Below are 24,511 nucleotides of genomic sequence, written 5' to 3'. Positions count from 1 at the left end.
TGATGCAAGACTGCCACATCTCATATTTAATTATTAAAATATTCAAAATTATAATAATTTAATCAGTTACTGCTTGTTTTGTATTTCTACAGTCACAATAAGATTATATAGAATGCAATGTATCAACAAAAATAAAACAATATACGTTTTTTAGTTTCTATACAAGTTGTTTTATTGAACAGTAAAACTTAAAACTGCTCTCCTGTAAAATTTACTAATTTTTACTTATGGCGGTATTGCAACAGAGGTGCGATATATATATATATATATATATATATATATATATATATATATATATATATATATATATTACATAATATTTATTAACCTGTACAGAAAAAATTGGCTGTTATTGTTGCAGAAGAGTATAAAGTGCCTACATAGAGAAGTATTTAGCAATTAAATTATTGTTCACAGCAAATATTCCTACAAAAATAGTAATCATTAGTTTAAAATAGTAATAAATTGAAAACTTTATAGCAGTATTAATTATAATCTTAATGTAAAATCAGAAAACTGGTTGTCCATGAGAAAACAGGGTGCCAGAAGATGAGGTTCATCTTGGGCACCAGGTGCCTCACACACCATCGTCGACATGACGATGTTAAGCGATCCCAAAAACTCTCGAGTAACGAGATTGCACTGATTTTCTATTTTTCTATTTTCTATGGAATTTTCACAAAATTCCAGGAGACAAGTGCCAGGCACACCAGGTACCTCTGAAACCATCGCCGTTATGATATTCGTGTTCAGTGACCCCGACAACACTCGAGTAACAAGTTTTCACTGATTTTGTATCAAATTTTCACAAAACTCCGGAAGATGCCTAGGTACACCAGGTAACTCGGAGAACATGGCCGTCATGATATTCGTGTTCAGTGACTTCAAAAACTCCCGAGTACTAATATTGGACTTATTTTCGTCAATTATTTCCGAATTACAAATTTATCAGTTTTCATCACTTAGAAATGCGCTTTGGAAAATACATTTGTCTTTTTTAATAATGCAGTTTTTACTTCCACATCATCATTTTAGTTCACAAAATTTCGAGACGCTCTTACGATTCGAATGCAACAAGTAGGTATCGTTGAGATCCATCCAACTGCAAAATATTGCTTCATTGCCTCGCTTAACATCGTGATACGAGATTTTTTTCCATAAAGATATATAAGTAATTAACCTAAAATACAAAACCTAAACAGGATCAAATAAGAAACGAAGATATCAGGAAAAAGATTATGTCGAAGATGTAATCAGAGGAAAAAGGAAACGAAGAAATAACTGGAATCAACATTTAATGTGAATAGGAGCAGGTATAATTGCAAAAATTGTAAGAAATGGAAAACTAAACGGAAATAGGCTCCCATCAAATAAAATAAAAAGAAGAGGAAGCAATTTTAAATTCTCAGTATAATTTTAAGGTCTCGAAGATACTGTGTTCAAATTCATTCTTCAAAATTTAATTAAGAAGTTGTATAGCGAATGGTTATACAACTAGTTAAACACCAGGAGACGCAGTAGTAGCCCTAAACGAAATAGAACGCTTAATTAAACAACACTACAAACTTCACACTACCGATTCCATTCTGTTTCACGATCTAAATATCCCGTACCAGCACAAAATTTGACTTAGATCGGTTTTCAAATTTAAATAGGAGACTGTTTTGCGGACAACATTTGCACATAGATATTCTGATAAAAATTTTATTTTAAAAATATAATGGTGATGTCTAAAGATACTAGAACTAGTTCAGGAATAGCAAACCTGCCGCCGAGAGCTCATGGCTTTGAGCCTAAATACCTTTCTTCTCAGGGAACCATGTCACGACCCATAAAATTCCGATCTACACCTTCTTTCCTTCCCCATCCTACCCAACAAGAATATGGAGAAAACCAGATTCAAAAAATCCGTAAGTTAAGGTGGAAACTATAGTGCTAAAAACTGAAAACGAGGCCGCTAACGATGCTCTTGGGATATTGGGCAAAATCCCATTGAATATCAGCCTTGTTTCTGTATGCGAGGCTCTACAGGAATCAACCAACGATCCTCAGTTACTCGTAGGAATAAATACGAATACCCACCAACCGGCAAGGCTAGCACGGTGTTTAAATGCCAAAAACCCGATCACTGTAAACCAACCCTACTCAAATTGCGTCAAAAAGATAAACCTCAACATCGCCACATATAATGTTCGGTCACTCTCTACCGAGGAAAGATTCGAAGAAATGGAGAAAGAACTATCAAAAATGAATTGGGATATTGTGGGTATCAGTGAAGTAAGAAAACAGAGAGAAAGTCTCATCACACTCCCATCAGGCCATTTATGGTACCACAAAAGAGAAGAAGAATCGAAAGTGGGAGGCATCGGTTTCTATATTCACAAAAAAATTGCCAACAGAATTGTGTCAATCAACCAAATCTTAACAAAGATGGTCTACTAAAACATCAAAATAAGTATACATCCCTACTACAGGACATCCAGATGAAGAAGTCCAAATATTCTACGAATAAATATCCTGTGCAATCAAGGAAAATAGTGGTCACTTCTTAATAATAGGTGGCGATTTTAACGCCAAAATAGGCACTAATGTAGAGCCCTGTGAAATAATATTTGAAAGTTTTGGAAGTGAAGACAGAAATGATAAAGACCAACAACCGTTAACTTTCCTTTTGGAAAATAATCTCAATTAAATGAACAACTTAAAAAAAAAACCACAGAAGATGGACATGGGAAAACCCTGATGGAAACACAAGGAACAAAATCGACTATTTCTTAACGAACAAAAAAGAATTGTTTAAAAACGTAAACGTGTTAACCAGTTTACTACAAGCAGTGATCATAGGTTATTAAGAGCGAAAATAACGAAAATGGCAGAAAAAGAAAAACTCAAAATGATAAATAAGAAACAACCAAAGAAATGGACAAAGGCAACTAATATTCAGGAGATCGAAAAATATATTGATAATTCATTGAAAGACACAACAAGAGACATCAATGTACTGAACAAACAAATAGTCAACACAATGCAACAGGCTCAAACTAAATATTGTCCTACAAGCAAAAAGGATGAAAAACTAAGTCAACTTACGAAAACCCTTATAGACCAAAGGCGACAGATGAAAGAAGATTATAAGCAAAGAAGCGCTAAATAATATAAATAAGACGATTACAAAGGCCATAAGAAAAGACATAAGAAACTACAAAAAAGAAAAAACTAAACAAAAGCAATAGAGCAAAACAAGGACATACAATTTTTGAAAAAGAAAGTGCAAAAGGGAAAAATAGATAGAAAAACAAACTAAGAAACAGAGCTTGAGAAGAAACTGAAAACACAAATAAAATATTAAGAATAGTCGAAGAGTTCATCACAGAGTTATATAGATTAGTAGAAAAAGATAACAATACACAACCTCCAATTACAGTAAAAACTGCGGTACTAAACCAAGGAACCAAGGATGCCCGATAAAATAAAATCAGAAATCAAAGAGGCTCTGAAGGAAAATGAGAAATAATCACGCAAACTGGTAAAGATGAAATAGTGTCAGAAGCAATAAACATTGGAGAAGATATATTACTTAAAAAAATTAAACTTCTTTTCTAAACTAAACTACTAAACCGAAGAATCGGTCTTGGCTGGGTAGCATACGGAAAACTGAGAGAAACTTTTAAAAGTGAACTGCCCACATGCCTGTAGAGAAAAGTGTTTGATCAATGCGTCCTCCCAGTGTTGACATACGAAGCAGAAACACTTACTTTAACAAAAGCCTCAGCTACCAAACTGAGAGTCACACAGAAGAGAATGAAGTAATCCAGGTTAGGAATGACACAGCGAGACAAAATAAAAAACGAAGAGGTCAGAAGAAGAACCAACGTGACTGACGTCATCGAAAGGATAGCCAGACTAAAATTGACATAGGTAGGACACAGCTAAAATGACGGATGGGCAATGAGCAAAGAGGTTATTTGAATGAAGTCCAAAGGAAGATAAGAGAAGCCACCTACACGATAGGCTGAAGATTTAAGAAGACAAAATAAAAAGTGGATGAGAGTGGCGCAACATAGACGGGGTTGGAAACACGAGAATGAGGCATATGCTCAGTAGAAACTGAATGATGATGATACCGATAATGAATGGATTAAGTTTCCGAACACAATAATGCCAAAAAATGGTATTTTAGAGGTACTTTTTTGAAAAAAAAAATATTCGTTTGATATGGATATAATTGCATATTTGAAATTAACTTTAAGTTACGATTAGCTTTTGTAATAACTTCTTTTCAATAATTGTCCAAATATTATTTCTAATAATTGTCCAAAATTAAACTAGTTTACCTCGCCTTACCTAACTCGCGAGCAAAATCCTTGTTTGATACAAACAAAAAATAATAATATCCGACAGTTAAATTGGACGTGATGATTTGGACTTAAATTTAAAATTCGATACTGAAAAATAAAATTACCTGTTTCTGCATACATGATTTGGACGCTGGGTGTAATTGAAATGTAAATGGAAAGTCAGGTAATAAAATTCTAGAGATTAAGCTTGATAAGGTTTATTTGTCACTTTGAAATAAATACGACATACATTTTACGAAATGGAATCGATCGATACAGTTAGTTTGATACTCATGTATCCTATTTCTAACGAACATAATTTTTTTTCTACTCTTTGGATCTTTAAGTCTATTACTTTCACTATTATAGACACTATTAATTTTAATGTAAGTTTCAGTTTGAAAATTTTTTAAAACATCAATAAAATGGAAAATATTTGGATGAGCATAGTAAAAATTATCATTAAAACGCGAGTGGAACGATTCACAAGCATTAGTTGTTAATTGTAAACTCTCACTCATCGCAGCCCACATCTCCGACGGAAATGTTGCGTGGTCGCCAATGTAGTTGTCCAATAAGTAGTCGGAAAACTTTTCAATTTTTGAATCCTTTGATTGAATAGCCATAAAATCATATATGAAAGATTCTTCGACTTCTGAGGGAGGTAAAAATGGCAGCCCAAAAATATATTTCAGCCATTTAGATATTTCACTGTCTGCCAATTTATATTCCCGAATTAAGCCACAACCACCGATATTACGATACCAAGCTTGCATAAGATGAAAACGGCACCCTTTAATGTGCACATTTGGAAATTCAAAACGCGCAGCATTGTGGATAGCAATTTCAAAATCGGAGAAAATGATTTTTGGATTGAATTTTAGACCAATTACTTCACATTTGCGTTTCAAAACATTAAATAGTTTTATATAGGTTTGTTCCGATTTGTCGGGAAGTAAACAATAACACAATGGTATGTAATGTCCATTGATAAATACATGTAAGGTAAAAAATTGCTTGAAATATTAAGCACAGTAACTAAATGTACCGTCCATATAGATCGTTTCACTGCCGCACAGAAAACGCATGTTAGTGTTACACGAGAAGATGATAATGTTAGAACTTAGTTCAACCGCAAATATAAAATTCTCGTCTTTCAAGTGTTTTGATATTCATAATATTTACCGCAGCAATAGTTTCTTCTTTACTTTTGGGCAGTTTCGGTTGAGCCATTCGCCGTTCACTGTATATTTGATTTCGTATTAAATTAACTTGCTTGATGTGGCTCAAGCAATCTACATTTTCTTTTAACGCACTATGTATGATTTTGGACGACCTTTCGGTCAAATTATCCTTAGCCTTCCTTTTGGCATTGCTACGCACAATCTGTCTATTAAGCGTCTTGATATCACACTCGTGATTATCTTCTAGATTACTTCGGATCACTAACTTTTCTGGCCCTTTCGTGAATATCTTTGCTTTACACGACCGTTTTACGCACCTCCAATACGTTTCTCCCGATTTTAGTACTTTATCTTGAGAAAAAGTAAAACTGTTCACTTTGAGCAAAATTTTACCACGATTAGGTACTTACTAACGTTGAAATTTCCATGTTCACTTTTCACTATTCTCTGACAAACTAATAACTAGTAACTAAGTAAATTTCAATGACCATCATTAAACCCTAATTATATCTAATATCTGGTACCTGCGATAATCCTTCCGGCAGCGTCCAAAACAAGGGTACTTTTAAGACCCTCAGGTACTTCAGCGGTGAAAACATGCCCGCCCGTTAAATTTTAGGTTGCGAACTCCGCAAAACTTTTATGGGGTATAAGTATAATTAAATAAATAAAAGTTCCACATGGTTTCAGTATAGTGAGACAGGCTGTATAAAACTTGTTTAATAATAAATTCTTCTTTATACGATCTAGTGTTTTTTCAACACTGTGATAAGATAGTACGGCTATTAAATATAGACATATATGGTCTGGCATCGACAGTTAACATATAATTACAGAAGATGCTTCTTTTTTATTTAACGTTTGTTTTTGTTCTAGTAGGTGAGTAAAATATTAAATTTTTGTTGACATTCATATAAAAATTTTAATATGGATTACTGCATTTGCAGATAAAATTTATTTATTTTATTTGTATTCATACCGTTCAAAATATGTTTACGAAAAATATTATGTTAATAGATTAACTCATTATGATTAAGTTTTACAACCTCCCTTATGTCTTTTTCTTCATGCTCCATCTACTGTACTTTCGGTGTTCTTGATTTTCTACTTTATTTATCCAGTCCATTATCGCCCTTAAAGAGCTTATGCTTTCTCTTATGAAATACAAGTAGCCCAGAGTGTTTAAAAAAAAGGTCGAAAAATTTTTATGATAAATAGATGAAAAAGTACTCGTATTTTTACCTTGCGTATTTTTTTAACAATAATTATGGTCAAAATTTGATTTTTTGTCTATAAGTTTTTTCACTTATATTTTACATATCTTTATTTTCCCGTTTTTAAATTAAAATTGATAAATAGTTTACGGAGTTATTTGCAAAAAAGCAGTTTTTTTGCACTAATTTATGTTTAATAATTTAAGTTTATATTTAATTAACAAAATAAAATGTTATTAATACATTTGAACATCGAGGAATTACCGTCTTTTAAATTTGTGCGAAATTTCCCCCCGATCGGTCAAATAGTTTAAAAGTTTTAATTTATTTATCCCTGAGGCTAAATATTTAAACTATTGAGCTTGCTCTATTACTGATGCTATAGTATATTTGAAGAATAAGCTGGAGTAAATTCTCAGAAAAAAAAACTAAATTGTTAAGCATATTTTAGTACGTGTGCTTTTCGTACAACGTCAATATTTTAGCTTATTTTACGTTGGGTTTGACTATTTAGATAGAAATTTTTCCATGTCACATGGACTATCGTAAAATTTAAATACCTGCTATTGTTAGAACTGTGTAGGCTAGGGTTTTTTCAGCTGGTCACAGACGTACTTTAAGGGTATTACATTATTTGTTTCGGTTTGTTAGATATTTAAACCATTTTCAAAGCATATTATATTTATATAAATCTGTTTATTTTAGTAACGTTATTTATGGTTATTTTTGTCGTTATGATAATGACCCATTAAATAACAAGAAATAAAGAAACTCTTAAAATACACAGGTATTTAGTTAATGGTCTTTTGATAGATTAGATAGAAAAAGTCGATTAGCGAAAGATGGTTTCTGATAAATGTGAACGCTATCTTAAATAGTATAAATTTCGATTTTGTTTGGAAAACCAATGATTAATAAAATGGTTAATGGTCTTTAAATAGTCATTCATTAATATCAGAAAATTTTTGTTTAGTCGATTATAAGCGAGTGAAGAGATCTGACACAGTTGTTTTTTGCAAGAGTGAATAGTGAGTTTATAGAATATGGAATTAACGTGTGATTATACACCAGTTAAAAAATTAAAGTTGAATCATTTATCACTTAACGAAAAGAGTGTTATCCTTAACGTCTACAATTATTTTAAGCAACACAATCCTTCCAATACTGTTGATAGTATAGTTGAAATTTCGTCTAAAGTAATGGGATATTCAAAATCAACTGTATATAACATTTTAAAAGAGGAAAAATCAGCTGGTATAACGCCACCCAAACCGAGACCAGGAAGACCAAAATTGTCGAAAGTGAATGTGGATGAATTCTTCAAAAATGCAATTCGTAGAATGGTCCACTCATTTTTTTTTAACAAACAAATACCAACTTTAGATAAAGTTTTACAAGCCATTACCGACGATCCCGATTTACCCACAATAAGTAGAGACCAACTTTGGAAAGTTTTGCATGAGTTAAACTTTAAGTATGAAAAAGTGGGCAGACAGTCAATGCTTATCGATTCCGAAGAAATTGTGTGTTGGAGACGAGACTACCTCAGAAAAATAAAAAAAATGAGGACAGAAAATAAGAACATTTATTATTTAGATGAAACGTGGGTTAATGAAGGTCATACTGTAGGGAGAGTTTGGAAAGACAAAACTATAAAAACATGTCGACAAGCATTTCTGGAAGGATATTCACCTGGTTTCAAGGAACCAACAGGTAAAGGTCGACGATTAATTGTTACCCATATAGGTAGTATGAATGGATTTCTTAAGGAGGGTTTACTTTTGTTTGAATCAAAAAAGACCTGTGATTATCACGAAGAGATGAACGGAGACGTGTTTGAAGAATATTTCGAACAGATGATTGAATTCATACCTAAAAATTCAGTTATTGTGATGGACAATGCAAGTTACCACTCTAGATTAGTTGAACGTTTACCAACTACTCAATGGAGGAAAGATGAAATTGCAATGTGGTTAACTTCTAAGAATTTAATCTTTGACGATACAATGACAAAAGCAGAATTATTAGAGCTTGCTAAAATTAATAAACAAAATTATAAAAAATATGTCATTGAGGAAATAGCCAAAAAACGAGGAATTGAAATACTTCGCCTACCACCGTATCATTGCGAGCTAAATCCGATTGAATTAGTATGGGCCGAAGTTAAAAGTAATGTTGCTCGAAATAATACAACTTTTAAATTGTCAGATGTTACTATTCTTTTTCATAAATCAATATCCGAAGTAACGACTGAACATTGGCAAAAATGTATTAATCACGTTATGGATATTGAGAAAAATATGTGGAAGCTTGATCATATAATAGATAGCAGTATAGAACCTATAATAATTCATCCCGGATCGGATAACACTTCGTCTGAAACAGAATATGAGGAAGCTTAACTTTAAACTGTAGCTCAGAAGTTTATTTTACATTTGAACTAATTGCCGACAACTTCATTGTTTATTTTTTATTTATTTTTTATTGCTAATATAATTTTCATTCTTATTTCCAATATTATTAGTATTAAGAATATTATTATTTATTAATAGGAATATATAAAAATTTACAGTTTTTCTGTATGTATTTTACGTTTCAGTATAATTTATTGTATTTTATTATTTTATATTAACTGTATGTTTCACAAATAATAGAATTTTTATTCTTTTTATGTATATCTTTTTATTTTAAACCAGTATTGGATTGGATTACTTTGTTCTAAATATCCAAATAAATTTAAGGCAAACTTTTCTTTTAAGATTACGTTTTAGTTAGAAGATGTGCACGCCTATGTATTTCGAGGTGCGAAGATTAGTATTCTGAGAATTTACTCCAGCTTATTCTTCAAATATACTATAGACACATTTAGTACATTTCATAGGATTCTTTAAGACTTAAACTATCTCAGAAGTTAAATGTATATTGCGTCTTCATCAAAATTATTTACAAAATAAACGTTTGAAAAAGATGGCTGTTTTTTACTTATAAACAATTGTAATAACTTCTATATTTTTCAAAAAAAAAATTTGTTTAATTTACTAATGTTTGTATTTTGAGTACGATTTCCGAAGTGGAAATTGAAACGTCAATAAACGTATTTTAACCTTTAATTGTGGCTTATTCCCATTTAAATAGTAATTAATTTAAAATGCCACAAGAAAATAGCTTCAGAACCATATTTTTCAAGTTACAGTTTTGTACGTACAACCATAAAATTCATCCAATTTTTCGAAACTTACAGCCCTTCGAAACGATAGTACTTTCGAAAGATCGACATAGAAAAGTGGAGGGGATAACTGTTTCAGCTCCTCTTTTTTTCGAGATCGGAACTTCAAATTGAAACACGTAAGAAAAATTTCCATTATCTCGGCTTCCTTTACATCTAGAAGCCTCTTGTTATTATTATTTTCACTGGTTGGGAAATATGGCAAACCTCGGAAAAATTGAGTCCATTTGAAATTCTTCGTAAAAAACTTACTGTTTTTTTTTTAATTTGACTGGAATAGTCTGTCGCAGTATTTGATGACATAATTTTCACATCCCTCCCTAAAACCCACCCCCCCCCCGGAAATCTCGAAAAATCCCGGAAAATCACCATAATTATAATTAATATAAGGAGTATAATAATATAATGTGTAAAAAATTACCTGAAATTTAATTTATAAAATATATAGGTATTATTACATTATTGATATGGAATGAAAAAAAATATATGTTGATTTTCCGGGATTTTTCGAGATTTCCGGGGGAGGTGAAAATTATGTCATCATTATTAATACTGCGGCAGACCCCTTTTTTAAACGTTTATTTTGTAAATAATTTCGATGAAAACGCAATATGCATTTAACTTCTGAGATAGTTTAAGTCTTAAAGAACCCTATGAAATTTGCTAAATGTGTCTAGCATCATTAATAGAGCAAGTTCAAGAGTTTAAATATTTAGCCTCAGGGATAAATAAATTAAATACCTTTTAAACCATTTGACCGATCGAGGGTAAATTTCGCACAGATTTAAAAGACGGTAATTCCTCGATGTTCAAATGTTTATTTTGTTAATAAAAAAAGTTATAAATTAGTGCAAAAAAACTGCTTTTTTGCAAATACCTCCGTAAACTATTTATCAATTTTAATTTAAAAAACGGGAAAATAAAGATATGTAAAATATAAGTGAAAAAACTTATAGACAAAAAATCAAATTTTGACCATAATTATTGTTAAAAAAATACGCAAGGTAAAAATACGAGTACTTTTTCATCTATTTGTCATAAAAAATTTTCGACCATTTTTTTAAACACTCTGGGCTACTTGTATTTCATAAGAGAAAGCATAAGCTGTATTAATAACATTTTATTTAGTAAATAAAAAAATTAATAAAATTTATAAATTAGTGCAAAAATACTGCTTTTTTGCAAATATCTCCGTAAATTATTTATCAATTTTAATTTAAAGAACGGGAAAATAAAGATATTCTTGATATAAAAAAATTATGTAAATATTGTTATGTAAAATATAAGGGAAAAAACTTATAGACAAAAAATAAAAATTGTGGCTATAAATTATTGTTTAAAAAAAATGCAAGGTAAAAATACGAGTATTTTTTCATCTATTCGTCATCTAGTAACCCCCACCTATGTCTTAAAAGCTTCAGATATCTGCGAAAAATTTTGCCGTGAAATCGATGATTGTTGCATAACCAGACTGGGCTAAAGTGAAAACAGAGTAGGTTAAATATTCTCGCATTAAGATAATATGGTATTCTTTATTTGCCAATCTGTTTCTACTTTTTGTTATCTGATTTTAATTAGTTCAAAGACAGGGCGTTCTGATCATGACACCAAACTATAATATACCTGACATGCATCTAAGCAAATTCCTTTTAAGCAAATCTCTTCAAAATCTAAGCACATTTAAAATTCTTTCTTGTGATCTCCGCCATTTTTCATTTTATCTGATCATTTAGTATTATGTTTCTCAAGGTTAGGTCAAACAGTAACCATTCCATATTACCTTCTTCCTCTTATGGTGCCGTCTTCTAACTAAGGTTGGCGATTACTTCTTTAAACGCTTCCCTTTATTTTACAACTTGAAATATCTGTTCAATACTAAGGTTAGTCCAATATCTGATATTTCTCAGTCAAGATTTCTTCTTTCTTCCCAAGCCTTTTCTTCTCTCTACTCTTCCTTGCATGATGACGTGCAGAAGAGAGTATTTATCGTTTCGAAGTATGTGGCGATGTTTTTCTTATTTTAATTGTGATCATAAGCTTTTTTTCCATGTCCAACTCGTCGTAACACTTCTTCGTGTGAGACTTTTGCAGTCCAAGTAATTTTTAGACTAAGCCTATGTAGACAAATTTCGAATGCGTCTAATTTTTTTACGGATTGGGCTTTTAGAGCCCAAGCTTCTACTCCATATAGCAGTTGTGACCATACATATCATTCGATGAACCTCAATCTGATTACCATAATCAATTTCTTATTTGTAAACATTGACTTGTATAAATTTTATAAATCCTTTTCGAGCTATTTCAATTCTGACCTTTATCTCCTCATCTTGGTCTAAATGTGAGTTTATAATTGCTCCGAGGTATTTATACTTGTCGACCCTCTCTAACGGTTTACCCTCCAATGTTAGATGTATGTTGTCAACAGGGAGTTTCGAGATCACCATGTATTTGGTTTTATCTATATTCATTGTTAGTCCCATCTTTTGCTTTCTCTCTTAATTAGTTATATAGGAATTTGTAAATCTTCTATATTTTTTGCCACGATTGCAGTATTGCCTGCAAATCTTATGTTATTAATGATGCTCCCTCCAATCCTTACACTTTCAGTTTTTTCCCATAGTGCCTCCTGAAATATTAGGTGGGACTACACATTAAATAATTGTGGCGACAGCACACCTTCCTGTCTGGTTCCTCTATGAATTTCTACTTGGTTTTATTCTGGTATAAATTTTTGATTAAAATAATATCCTTGGGATCTAGGTCTATGTGTTTCAATGCATGTATGAGTATATATATATATATATATATATATATATACGCTGTTGAATAACTTTGAGTAGTATTTTTAAAGTGTGGCTCATGAGGCTAATTAATGGCTATTCATTGCAAGATTTAGGATTATTTTTCTTGAGTAAGAGTAAAAAGATAGATTTTAATCATTCTTCAGGAATTTGACCATCGTATATTTTATTAAATAATTTAGTTAGACACTCAGTATTTTCGTCATTAAATTTTTAATATATCTATTGGAATTTCATCAGGACCTGGACTCCCAAGTTTGTTGTTTATCTTCTGATAATTGAAGATCTTCATTGCAGTTTCTTATGACTTGTGGTATTCTTTTCCATGTATTACCCGTAATTTCTTTTAGTTTTTTATGTAGATTATATGTGTCGTATTTCATATTAAATTCTTCTATTTCTTTGCAATTTTCATCTATCCAGCTTTCTTTAACTTCCTTGATCTGCGTTTCTACTCATTTCTTCATTTGCTTGTATTTTTATTTATTTGTATTTCCGTATTTTCGTTTTTCTTCTATGAGCTTTATAATATCTGGTGTCACCCAGTCTTATTTGGCACTTGGTTCTTTTCTACCCATAAACGTTTCCCCAGCGTTAAGTACTGCCGCTTTCATTTCGTTCCAGGCACTGTTTCTCTGTAAATGCTGATATGATTGCTTTATTTATTTGTTGTTGACATTTTTCACCCTCAATCTTTGACAAATCCAGTCTCAATTTTACTTTTTTTTCTGTTGTTTTCTCAATTGAATGTTAACGTTGGCAAGAAGTAAATTGTTGTCGGAGTCTACATTAGCACTAGGATATGTTTTCACGCTTTTTATCCCATTTCTAAATCTTTTGTTAACGAGAATGTAATCGATTTGGTTTCTTATCAGATTATTTTCGTGGTCTCCTGGTACACTCCATGTATAAAGTCTCCTTGTTGGTAATTGATAACAGGTGTTTGTGATGACTAGTTCTTTCTCTTGACATTATTGAACTAATCAGTCTCCTCGTTCGTTTCTTAATCCTAGACCATAATTCCCTACAATATCTTCTACTTTCCCTTGTTGGGGCATAAATTTGAATTATTCTTATGTTTATTGGGATCATGTTTACTGGTTTTCACCAGTAACATTATTATTCTTTCATTATAGGGAATAATGTTAGAGACATACAATTATAGTGTTTTTTTAATCATGATTCCTACACCATTTTTGTGATCCTTAGTACTGCTACCCGAGTACTAAAGAACAATGTCGTTATAATAGCATTGTCCAGCACTGGGCCATCTTACTTCGCTGAGGCCAAGTGTCTCTATTTCAAATCCTCTATTATATTTATTTTGTTTTTTCGTCCGAAGATGCTTCGCATCCCTGTCCTATTTAAGGGACGACAGGCACTCGGGGCCGTTTTGTTTTGACTCTCCATTAGTATTTTTTCTTGAGATATACTTAGGGATCTTTAATGCAGTGATTTCTCCAGGAAATCTTTAATGCAGTGTAAAAGTAAGGGAAGCCGTAGCTCACATTTGAGTGAAGAGCACAGAACGATATCGGTAGCGGTAATCAGTAATCATTTAAAATCGATGGGGTATGGATGAACTTGAAACGCACATATTTTTACGTATTATCTATTAACTTTTGGGTGAAAAATTATTTGTAAAATCTGTTTAATTTTGACGAAAGCTCAACTTGCCTTCTCGATCCTTATCTTAATTTCACCCAGGTCTGCACCCAGATAACAAAAGTTGGTGATTTGTGTTATAGGTTGTTGGTTAACTAGTAATTGACCAGGTGGTATCCTATTTTTGCTTATAACCATATATTTGGTTTTTTTATGTTAAAATAAAGCCCAAACCTGCTACTTACTTCTGCCACCCTGGAGACAAGTGTCTGCAGACCTTCAGGACTGTCTGCAAAAATGACAGTATCATCAGCGTATCTTATGTTGTTCAATCGTTCTCTGTTTATAAGTATTCCCTCGTCTATATCCGTTAGCGCTAGGTTCATAATGTGCTCTGAATATGTATTGAACAATAATGGGGACAATATACATCCCTGTCGCACACCTCTTTTTATCTTTATGTCGTCTGTTAACTGATCCCTAACTCTAACAGCTGCAGTTTGTTCGTAATAGATATTGTTTATTATACGGCGATCTTTGCTATCTAGACCAATTGAATTTAATATCTTCATCAGTTCGTCATGTTTTATTCTATCGAACGCTTTCTGGTAATCAACAAAACACACATATATATCACAATTCACGTCTCTACATCTTTGAAAGAGAACTTGTATTGTAAAAAGGGCCTCTCGAGTACCCAATGCATTCCTGAAGCCGAATTGTGTGTTTGTCATGTGTTCTTCACACTTTTTATATATTCTTTTATGTATAATTTTTAAAAAAGTTTTCAGGAGATGGCTCATAAGGCTTATTATTCGATAGTCTTTACATTTTTTGACATTCGGTTTTTTAGGGATTGTTATAAAAGTTGATCTTAGCCACTGTTGGGGTATTTTTCCACTTTGGTATATATTGTTGAAGATCAAGGTAAGTCTTTTTACTTCGTCTTTATCATAATTTTCAAAAATTCTGAGCAGAACTCGTCTGGTCCTGCGGCTTTTCCCTCCTTAATGTTGTTTATAGCAGCTTCTACTTCCGCTTCGAGAATAGTTGGTCCGGTATCGTCATTTTTATTTTGTGTGATGGTGACATTCCTACCGTCTTCAAATGTTATTGTCACATAGTTCATCCATATTTTTTTTTGTTTCTTTAATATCAACTATTGGATTTCCTTGAACATCTGTTAAGTATCCCGGCCCTTTTGGTTTATAGATGCCTGCTGCTTCTTTGATCTTTTTGTGGAGGTTGAGGAATCGTGTTACGTTCCAATATCTCGCTTTCTTCACACTGCTCTTCCAGATTTCTATTTTTAGCTTATCTAACAGCTTTTTTTATCTTTTTGTCTAGAAATTGATATGCAACGTAGTCTTTCCGCTTGGATTCTCTTCTTCTGTCCATCATCCGTAATATACCGTCGGTCGTGTCTTTTTCGGTCACAGGTATTGGTCTAATATTTCCTTCCCAAAGTTTTTTAAGTGGTTTATTTCTGTGTCAACATCATTAAATACTTCTGACTTTGTCTGTTGTTCTTCAGATATTCCCTTTACTTCTTGCTTTATGTCTTCATCTCTTAGTTGTTTGAGATGGTATTTTATAGGATTAGGTTTGTGGATTTTTTTTTAAATTTCAGACGAAACTTGGCGACAAGTGGGTTATGGTCTGACTTAATATCTGCACCAGGGTAGGTTTTCACTGATGTTATTGAGTTTTTGAATCTTTTATTTAATAAAATGTAGTCAATCTGGTTTCTTATGAGATTTTCCGGCGTGTCACCGCGCCATGTGTACAAACTTCTGTGTGGTAATTTGAAGAGTGTATTGGTGATTACCAACTCTTCTTCTGTAGCAAATGTGAATAGGCGTTCTTCTCTCTCATTTCGCTCACCCAGACCCCATGAACCTACTACTTCACCATAACTACCCTTACCGATTTTGGCATTAAAGTCACCCATAACTAGCGTTACTTCATTGGTTTTTAACTTACTTAGGGCTTTCCTTAAATCGTAATAAAAAGCCTCTATTACTTCGTCTGATTTGTCTGCTGTGGGTGCGTATATTTGGATTATGTTGGTTTTTGCTGGGAATAAATCCAATTGAATGAGCATGATTCTCTAGGATATTGGAAGAAAGTTCGTAACGTATTTGTTTATTTGTTTATTTAAAATTATTAGGACGCCATGCTTATGTTGATCTTCTGAATTTCCAGAGTAATGTACTTGGTGCTCGTTTATTTGACATTTTCCGGCATCAGGCCATCGCATTTCACTGATGCCTGATTATATCGATATTCAGTCTTTCCATTTCATGGATGGCATTATAAATTTTGCCTGCTTCGTAAGTGGTCTTGACGTTCCAGGTGCATATTTTAGTAGACTGTTAAATTTTTCTAGGCGCATCCTTTCCTTTTACTTGGGGGTTTCGCTTGCTAACGACCTGGAAGGCCCCGTGGTTCTGTGTTGTTATTTCCCCCCTGCCGGATCTTCACTCCGATATACAGTAGTCTTCACTCTCAAAAATGTAGCCATGATAGATGTACAAGAGATATCCATATGGATCTTTAATGTAGTGGTTTCTCTTTGCTTTCTACATCCTTACGCCGTTGACCTAGATCTCGGTGCATCCGCCTTTAGGGCCAGTTTCCCAACCCTAGGACAAAAGGTTGCCCTACCACTTACCAACTCATCCTCCCGAAGCCGTTGGTAGGTAAGTGGGGGATTGCTTATACCGACAATCATTCGGACGTCAGTGCCTCGTTTGTTATCTAGAAGGATGCACCGGATGACCAGAATCAAGATCATCACGCGTGCAGGTGAGGTTGACATTTCTCTGACTGGTCGACGGTCGCGTGAAACGTGAAACAGCCAAAATCTTTATCTTTATTAGAAGTACAAGAGGTAGAAAAAATAAAGTACTACAACATAAATATTACACATTAAATATTAAAACAGACTATCAGTCTGGTGTAAGGAAGTCTATTGTATAAGATGCCGGAGTGTAATCATAAAGCGATACAACTAAAGAATCTTATACTGTCTCTTATTTCCAGTGGTAATATGCAAGGACTCTCCCCCACCAACAGTTACTCTTCCACTAGGAGTGGTCGAGGGATACGTTAAAAAGACCGTCAACGGAAAGGAATTTAATGCATTTGAAGGTATTCCATATGCCAGTCCACCAGTTGGTGATTTAAGATTTGAGGTAAATTTAATAGATTATTTATAATAAGTTTTTTTTATATATCAGATAAGAGTATTTTACAAAGGCAATAGAAACGTTAGAATATTTCGGTTGGCCCTAACCGATACTAGAATTTTTGGTGCATCTGAGAAGGTGTTTTCTATTTCATAGCACTAAGATTCACATCCTGTTAAGATGCAGAACATCTTCTTTACTATTAATATTAATTATTAATAATTATAAAATATGTCACGAGTAGAATATTTAATTAAAGTTAATAGGATATTTCGATAGCTTCTCTGAACGTTCAAGGATAGTAGTGTGAGGTTCGACGTAGCTCATGTGTTTCTTTTAATAAAATTTGGGGGTTTTCTTGAGGAAGTATGCTCTAAAATATGTGATTTGAATTTAGTACAGCAATAGAATGCTTTACCTTTTGGTTTTGATTTTTTGGTCTCTTTTCTTACTTATAAATGATTTATTATCCCTTGGAGCATTTCGTTATATGTTAATGCTTTTTCTAGACATTTTAATTCGTCCCCAAAATCATTTTGTTAAGATTTTAATTAAACCTCTTCTTTGAGGCGCATGATTTCTTTGTCAAGTTCAACTTTTATTTGAATTTTGGATGAAGTAACGTTCCTTGTACATTGGTTTTCAGTATACTCTGTCCTTAAGTTTTCCATTGGCTTTGTGGTCTTATAGTCGAAATGTCTAGAAAAAATTATTTCAGAACAAGAAGACAATTCAATATTTCAAAACATTGGCCGCTGAAACCACCTGTTTTTGGTTTTACTTTGTTTTCTACCATTATTCAATACTGCAATATTTTAGAAACCTGTTCCAGTAAAACCGTGGACCGGAATATGGAAGGCAAAAACAATATTTCGATGTATTCAGTACGATCATATGACCCCAGAGGGGCAAGATATGGTATCAGGTAACTTAAACTTTAGGAGTGTATTAATCATGTTATTTATCGAAACCTATTTCAGGGGATGAAGACTGCCTATACGTTAACATTTATACTCCAAAAAAACAGTCATCAAAGAAGTTAAACGTGCTCTTCTACATCCATGGAGGTGCTTTTATGTTTAACCATGGAGGAATGTTTGGTCCAGAAATAATCATGGATAGAGACGTTATTTATATTACAATAAACTACCGTTTGGGGCCACTAGGTAAGAAGAAACTACTCGGATTTATTTATTTATTGTTATTTATTTTCAATTACAGGTTTTTTGAGTACCGAAGATAATGTAGTACCTGGAAATAATGGAATGAGAGATCAAATTTTAGCCCTAAAATGGATGAAAGACAACATAGAGTATTTCGGAGGAAACCCTGATTCCATAACTCTTATGGGTATGTCTGCTGGAGGGGCGAGTGTACATACACATTTTATAACGCCACATTCGAAAGGTAATTTATAATAAGATCAAAAAAGGAGATTATGTATAATAATGTATTTATTTATGAAATGTAGCCCACTTATATTGGAAACAAACCTATCAATTTTTTAGTGAAGTGATTCAGTATGTTTTCCTTTATTTATTTCTTGTAATAGAAGGGCGGTAGGCATAATACTTTTTAAGTACTCTAAAAACTTCTCTTTAATTTCTATTTGCGTCTCCTAAAAGACATACCGTTAATTTTCCATGTCACTACCGAATTGCATAAAAATTGGGATTCAGGTTCTACTTACCCTCCACTTTACTTTTGGACTTGTGCCGTTATTCGATTTTTATTTTTTAGGCGTGAAAACTACCCGTATTAGAAAAAAATTATATAATTGTAAATTCAAGTAATTCGAATAGTTTTAGTTTTTTTTTTTTTTCATTGAAACTATAATTACAATAAATTATAATTATTTATTGAAACTATAATTATAATAATTAAATAAATTTATTTCAACTTAAAACAATCCTTATTAGTTTGTAAAGATGGGTGAAAGTATGTCTGTGCCTTAATAGTACAATGTGTGTATTACAATGCTCCATTATACGTGTTCTGATATCTCCTAAAATATGTAATTGGTTTTTACTCATAACTGGGTGATCTTTTAAGCTATGAAGTGCTTAAAAAACCATTTTGTAGTTTTTTTAACGGCTATAAGATTTAAATAAATTTTTTTTTTAATTGGTATTTTTAAAAGGGTTGTACCGTATCTTCATCAATTTTTGACTTTGAAAAACAAAAAAAAAGTATGTTTAGAAAAGCAGAATCTATATTTTTTATTTTAAGATTTTTGTATCACTAATACGTTTTAAGTTATTTTAAAAAAAGTATTTTTGTCAAAAAAAATTAATTTAAAACCAATTTTTTTTAAAAATAAGCACTTTGAACCGGTCAAACTTACGGATCATATAAACAATACACAAATAAAGTAATTTATAGAGTGGTAAGGATTAATTTCATTTGCGGTGCTAATTAGGGGGTGATTTTCATGTATTTCTACCAAAAAAAGTGACCAATTGTATTTTGAGCGTAACTCGCTTAGTTTTGATGCTAGAAACTTTTTTAACCAACAAAAATTAAGCTTTTTTTAAACACTTTAAAAAAATTTCCATAAGTTTTCCCCGAAAAGTGTACCATTTTTTAATTATTTCACGTAGAAATATTCGGTTTGGAATTACAAATAAGAACCTACTTTTCATGAGTTACAACTCTGCTTCTACTGGGTCTACAGACTTCATAGATACATCTTTTTTTGTTTTTTTTTTTCCTTTTTTTTTTTCATAGATACATTTTTGCTAAGAATATTTATTCGATAAAATACTTACTTTTTGAGTTATTAGTGAAAAATCGCCTGAAAACGTGTTTTTTGCAAATAACTTGCAAATTACTCGAAAAGTATTGACTTTTCGAGTTATTTGAGTAACTCTATAGAATAAAAGTTAGTTATTATTGGTCAGTTTATGTATTTCCGGACTTATTTTGAACATATATTTTTTACTCCCGAAAGTAAAATCAACTCTGTTCAAGTCCTAAAGTGAAGTAGAGGTTAAGAGGAACCTTAATCTAAATTTTCAAGTAAATCTATCGTGATGAGGAAAATTACACTGCAAGTAATACATAAAAGCAAAATACATACATTTTTGTATCTCGCATTTAATCTGGAAGTCATGCCAAAAAATAATTCAAAAAACTGAAAATAAACATTATTGATCATTAGTAAAATAATACGTAATTCATCCTTAATTAAAATTAACTGCTAGCTTTGTGAGTTTCCTAAATTTAAGTTGTTAAAGATAGTTCAAATACTCCTGACCATGGAGCTGCGCGAAGGCGGAGTCAAATTCACCTGAAGGCAGAAAGGTTCTATTGTAAGTGGAATTATACAGTGCATGGTACAATTCGTTTCGCATGGAAGTGAGGACTAAACCAAATTTCGTCTACTGCGCCGTGGTCAGGAGTGCTTGCAGTATCTCTAACATCGTCATTAATAAATATAAAAAGTAAGTATGACGCCTCAATTATCTCAAATTTTCGCTTTTGTTATTAACGGAAACGTAAATCGGCATAGTTGTAGATACTGATCTCATAACAATCCTTCTTAGATGCTGCAATAGCAGTTCCAGTATCCAGCAAAATTTAATGTAGGGTATCGAATAATAGGGGACAAAATAGTTAAACCTTTTTTCAATGAATAAGACTCAAATGGTCCGGCGTACTTTAATTTATTAGAAAACGGTGTTATACCTAAGTTGGTGCGTTTATTGCTAAAAACAAATAAATATTTCATTGCTATGCCCGTGAGATTAGGTAATACCTAAATAATGTGTTTCCTCGGGCATGCTTTTATCAAATGGTCCCAGCAAAACCCGAGAGTAAAAAGAGATCTCGGGAGAATACCAGTACCCCCGCAACAAATAGTTGTTAAAAACCAATTAACTCTAACGAGATGACTAAGCAACAATCTCACAAAAGTATTCAAGATCATGGAGGTATACTCACGACATCCTGATACTCAACTAGAGCAGGTTCAAGCAGACCTGATCGTCAACAACCTGAAATAAGCAGTGGATGAGGCTCCTATTGGAAGTCAGAATCAACTTATAACCGACGTTTAACCGACGTACTACCGAAGTTCTATAAAACATCGTTTAGCGCAGGGATCCTGTAGGTAAACTGTGCTAAACAGTACACAAAAAAATGGACTACTGAGGTATTGAGGACTATGGAGGACGTGAGGGAGAGAGGAGACTTAAATTAGATTACTTAGATTCAACTCAATCCACATTATCATTATTTATATCTCATGAATCTAATGATATAATAACTTCGCCTTTTTCTTACAGAACAAGATCACCAGCTGTAGATAATATTGAAAATAATGTGACACCGGAAACATCAATATCCTTAAATAATGTAGATAATTCTCTTCCTCCTCTATCCTTTATCCTTCGTAAGGATGCGGTGACGTTATGGTATTTGACGAATGGTTGCTATCCATTCTTCTCTCTGCTGGGCGCGGTGTGCTGCCTCAGGCAGAGAATAACCGGTAGCGCACTTTATTTGGTCTGACCATCGGAGTGGCGATTTTACTCGGGTTCTTTTACCATCTACCTTGCCTTCAACTACCAACCTCTCCATGCCTTTCATTCGTCTGGTAATGTGTCCAAAGTACCTCAATATATTTTGGTTGTTGACTGTGGTAAGCCTAGTATTGATATCGAGTTCTGTCAATATTGAGACATTTGTGCGATGTGCTGTCCAGGGTATGCGCATATCATTTTACGATATACCCACATTTCAAAGGCCATTATACGTCGTGAGTCGGACTTTTTAATGGTCCAAGTTTCTGACGCATAGGTAGCGATAGAAAAGATAAGCGTCTGTACTAGGCGCAGTTTCGTGTTCCTGGTTATGTCCGTATCTTTCCAGATTTTAGTGAGTTTAACCGTTGCTGATCTGGCCATTGTAAGGCGTCGACGTATCTCTTCTTCGCATCCACCATTGTTTGTGATAACAGAATATAAGTATATAATTGAAACGGCTTACCACTTCAAACCCCGCATGTTTCGTATTTCCGGCTGGTTATTTCTAATTCGATCGATTATCATTACCTTGGTCTTCTGTACATTAATTTTAAGTAAATATTCACGACTAATAGTATCTAGTCTGTTCATGATATATTCAAAGTCATTTGTCGATGATGCTAGTACTAAACTGTCGTCACCATAGCGGAGATTGCTGATTTTTCGGCCTCCTCCTTGCCATCCGTCGAATACAATGCGCATGATGTGTTTGCTATATATATTGAATAACGTGGGAGAGATAATCTATCCTTGACGAACACCGGCTTTTATTTTAAAATTATCGGAGTATATGTTGTTGACTCTACGTTTGCTGTGTTGTTGATATACAGTTGTTTCAGTAGGTATATTAGATGTTCGGGGGTGCCCATTTCTCTCAGTATTCCCCACATTTTATGCCCCTTTACATTATCGAACGCTTTCGAGTAGTGAACGAAGCACAAATATGTTTCTAGATTAAATTCTATAGATTTTTCTAAAATTTCTCTGAGATTGAGAATTTGTTCTCGTGGGACAAATCCACATTGTTCTTGGATCTGTGGTAGAAGTATTGATTTTAATCTCTCGTTAATTATAGTTAACAGAACTTTACTTGCATGGGAGATCAGGGCTATAGTGCAGTAGTTATTACAGTCAGTTAGTGAGCCTTTCTTATAAATGGGTATGAAAGTGAGCTTACACCAATCATCTGACCATTGTCCTGTGTTCCAGATTTCATTACACAGTTTGAACATTACTTCAATTCCTATGTCTCCCATTTCTTTAAGTGCTTCCGCCGTGATTCCGTCTTCTCCTTGAGATTTTCCAGTTTTTAATTTTTTTATTGAGGATTCTATTTCCAATTTTAAAATATGTGGTTCCTTCTCGTCATTTATTTCTTCTGGATTCACGTCTTCATGGTCACTATGAAACAACATTTCACAATATTGTTTCCATGTCGCTACTATGCCCTCTGGATTGGTGATGATCGTTCCCAAGTTATCTTTAATTATCTGCGTTTGTGGTTTGAACTATTTAGTTAAGTATTTTACTTTGGCAAAGAGTTCTCTAGATTCTTGACGGTCGGCGTGTTCTTTTAGTTGTTTGCATATTTCTTTAATATGATTATTTTTGTCTCGTCTACTTGATGATTTTATGCGTCTGTTTACATTTTCTATCTTGTTTTCAGTTTCTGTTGGATTTGAAGCATTGTTTCTAATTTTTCTTTTCTTTGGGTTTCTTTGGGATTTGTAATATTTATTGCGTCTATAATCCACGTCTTTGTATGTTCTTTATTTAGATAATTCTAAACGACTCTAAACTTCTTTTCCAACTATTCGTTCTGCATATGGGGCCATACGTTGACATAATACTGTGGAAAATATTTTATACGCTGAATTTAGAAGCGTAATTCCCCTCTGGTTAGAGCATTCAAAGACATCTCCTTTGTTGTGTACTGTGCAAAGTATTCCAATATTCCAATCATTGGGGAGGGATTTCGGTGTCCGTATTTCTTGTGGGATTTCTGTCTTATAAGCTGCTGTAATGCCATTATGGTATCACAGTGGCGCACTCAGGTGGGGGCACCTTCTTTTTATAATCCAGCTGGGAGATTATCTATTTCGGGTGATTTGTTTCTGGCTATTCTCTGTTCACAAATTATTGAGAGCACGAAATATGCCTCAAACTCATAAAACGGTCGTAAATCATAGGCGTTCCTATAGTGTTTTTTCATTAAATAATAATATAATGTTTTAATACTGTTATATAATATAATATTGATAATATTTTAATACTAATATATTTAGCAAAAAAACAATTAAAACTTTCACGACTAATGTTGGTTATTATATTATATTAATAAAAATAAGAATTTAACCTTTAACAATTTTGTAAATAAGAATACCTTATCTCTTTGGATATTTCAATACTAATCTTCGCGTTTAATCA

General features: G+C 32.8%; 1 protein-coding gene across 1 annotated transcript in view; it reads left to right on the top strand.

Annotated features, from left to right (window-relative positions):
- Nucleotides 1–6,250: 6,250 nt before the first annotated feature.
- The window catches only part of LOC140448839 (venom carboxylesterase-6-like), a 35,996-nt gene continuing 17,735 nt past the window's right edge, over nucleotides 6,251–24,511 (top strand). Inside the window, exons 1-5 of the mRNA XM_072541961.1 lie at nucleotides 6,251–6,400; nucleotides 17,413–17,564; nucleotides 18,378–18,483; nucleotides 18,539–18,724; nucleotides 18,780–18,965. Of these exons, the coding sequence (XP_072398062.1) occupies nucleotides 6,361–6,400; nucleotides 17,413–17,564; nucleotides 18,378–18,483; nucleotides 18,539–18,724; nucleotides 18,780–18,965 (670 nt within the window). The 5' untranslated portion in view covers nucleotides 6,251–6,360. The remainder of the gene's footprint in view (nucleotides 6,401–17,412; nucleotides 17,565–18,377; nucleotides 18,484–18,538; nucleotides 18,725–18,779; nucleotides 18,966–24,511) is intronic.

The sequence above is a fragment of the Diabrotica undecimpunctata genome, chromosome 1 (assembly GCF_040954645.1).
Source record: "Diabrotica undecimpunctata isolate CICGRU chromosome 1, icDiaUnde3, whole genome shotgun sequence".
NCBI lineage: Eukaryota > Metazoa > Arthropoda > Insecta > Coleoptera > Chrysomelidae > Diabrotica > Diabrotica undecimpunctata.
This window is presented reverse-complemented; position numbering and strand designations above follow the sequence as displayed.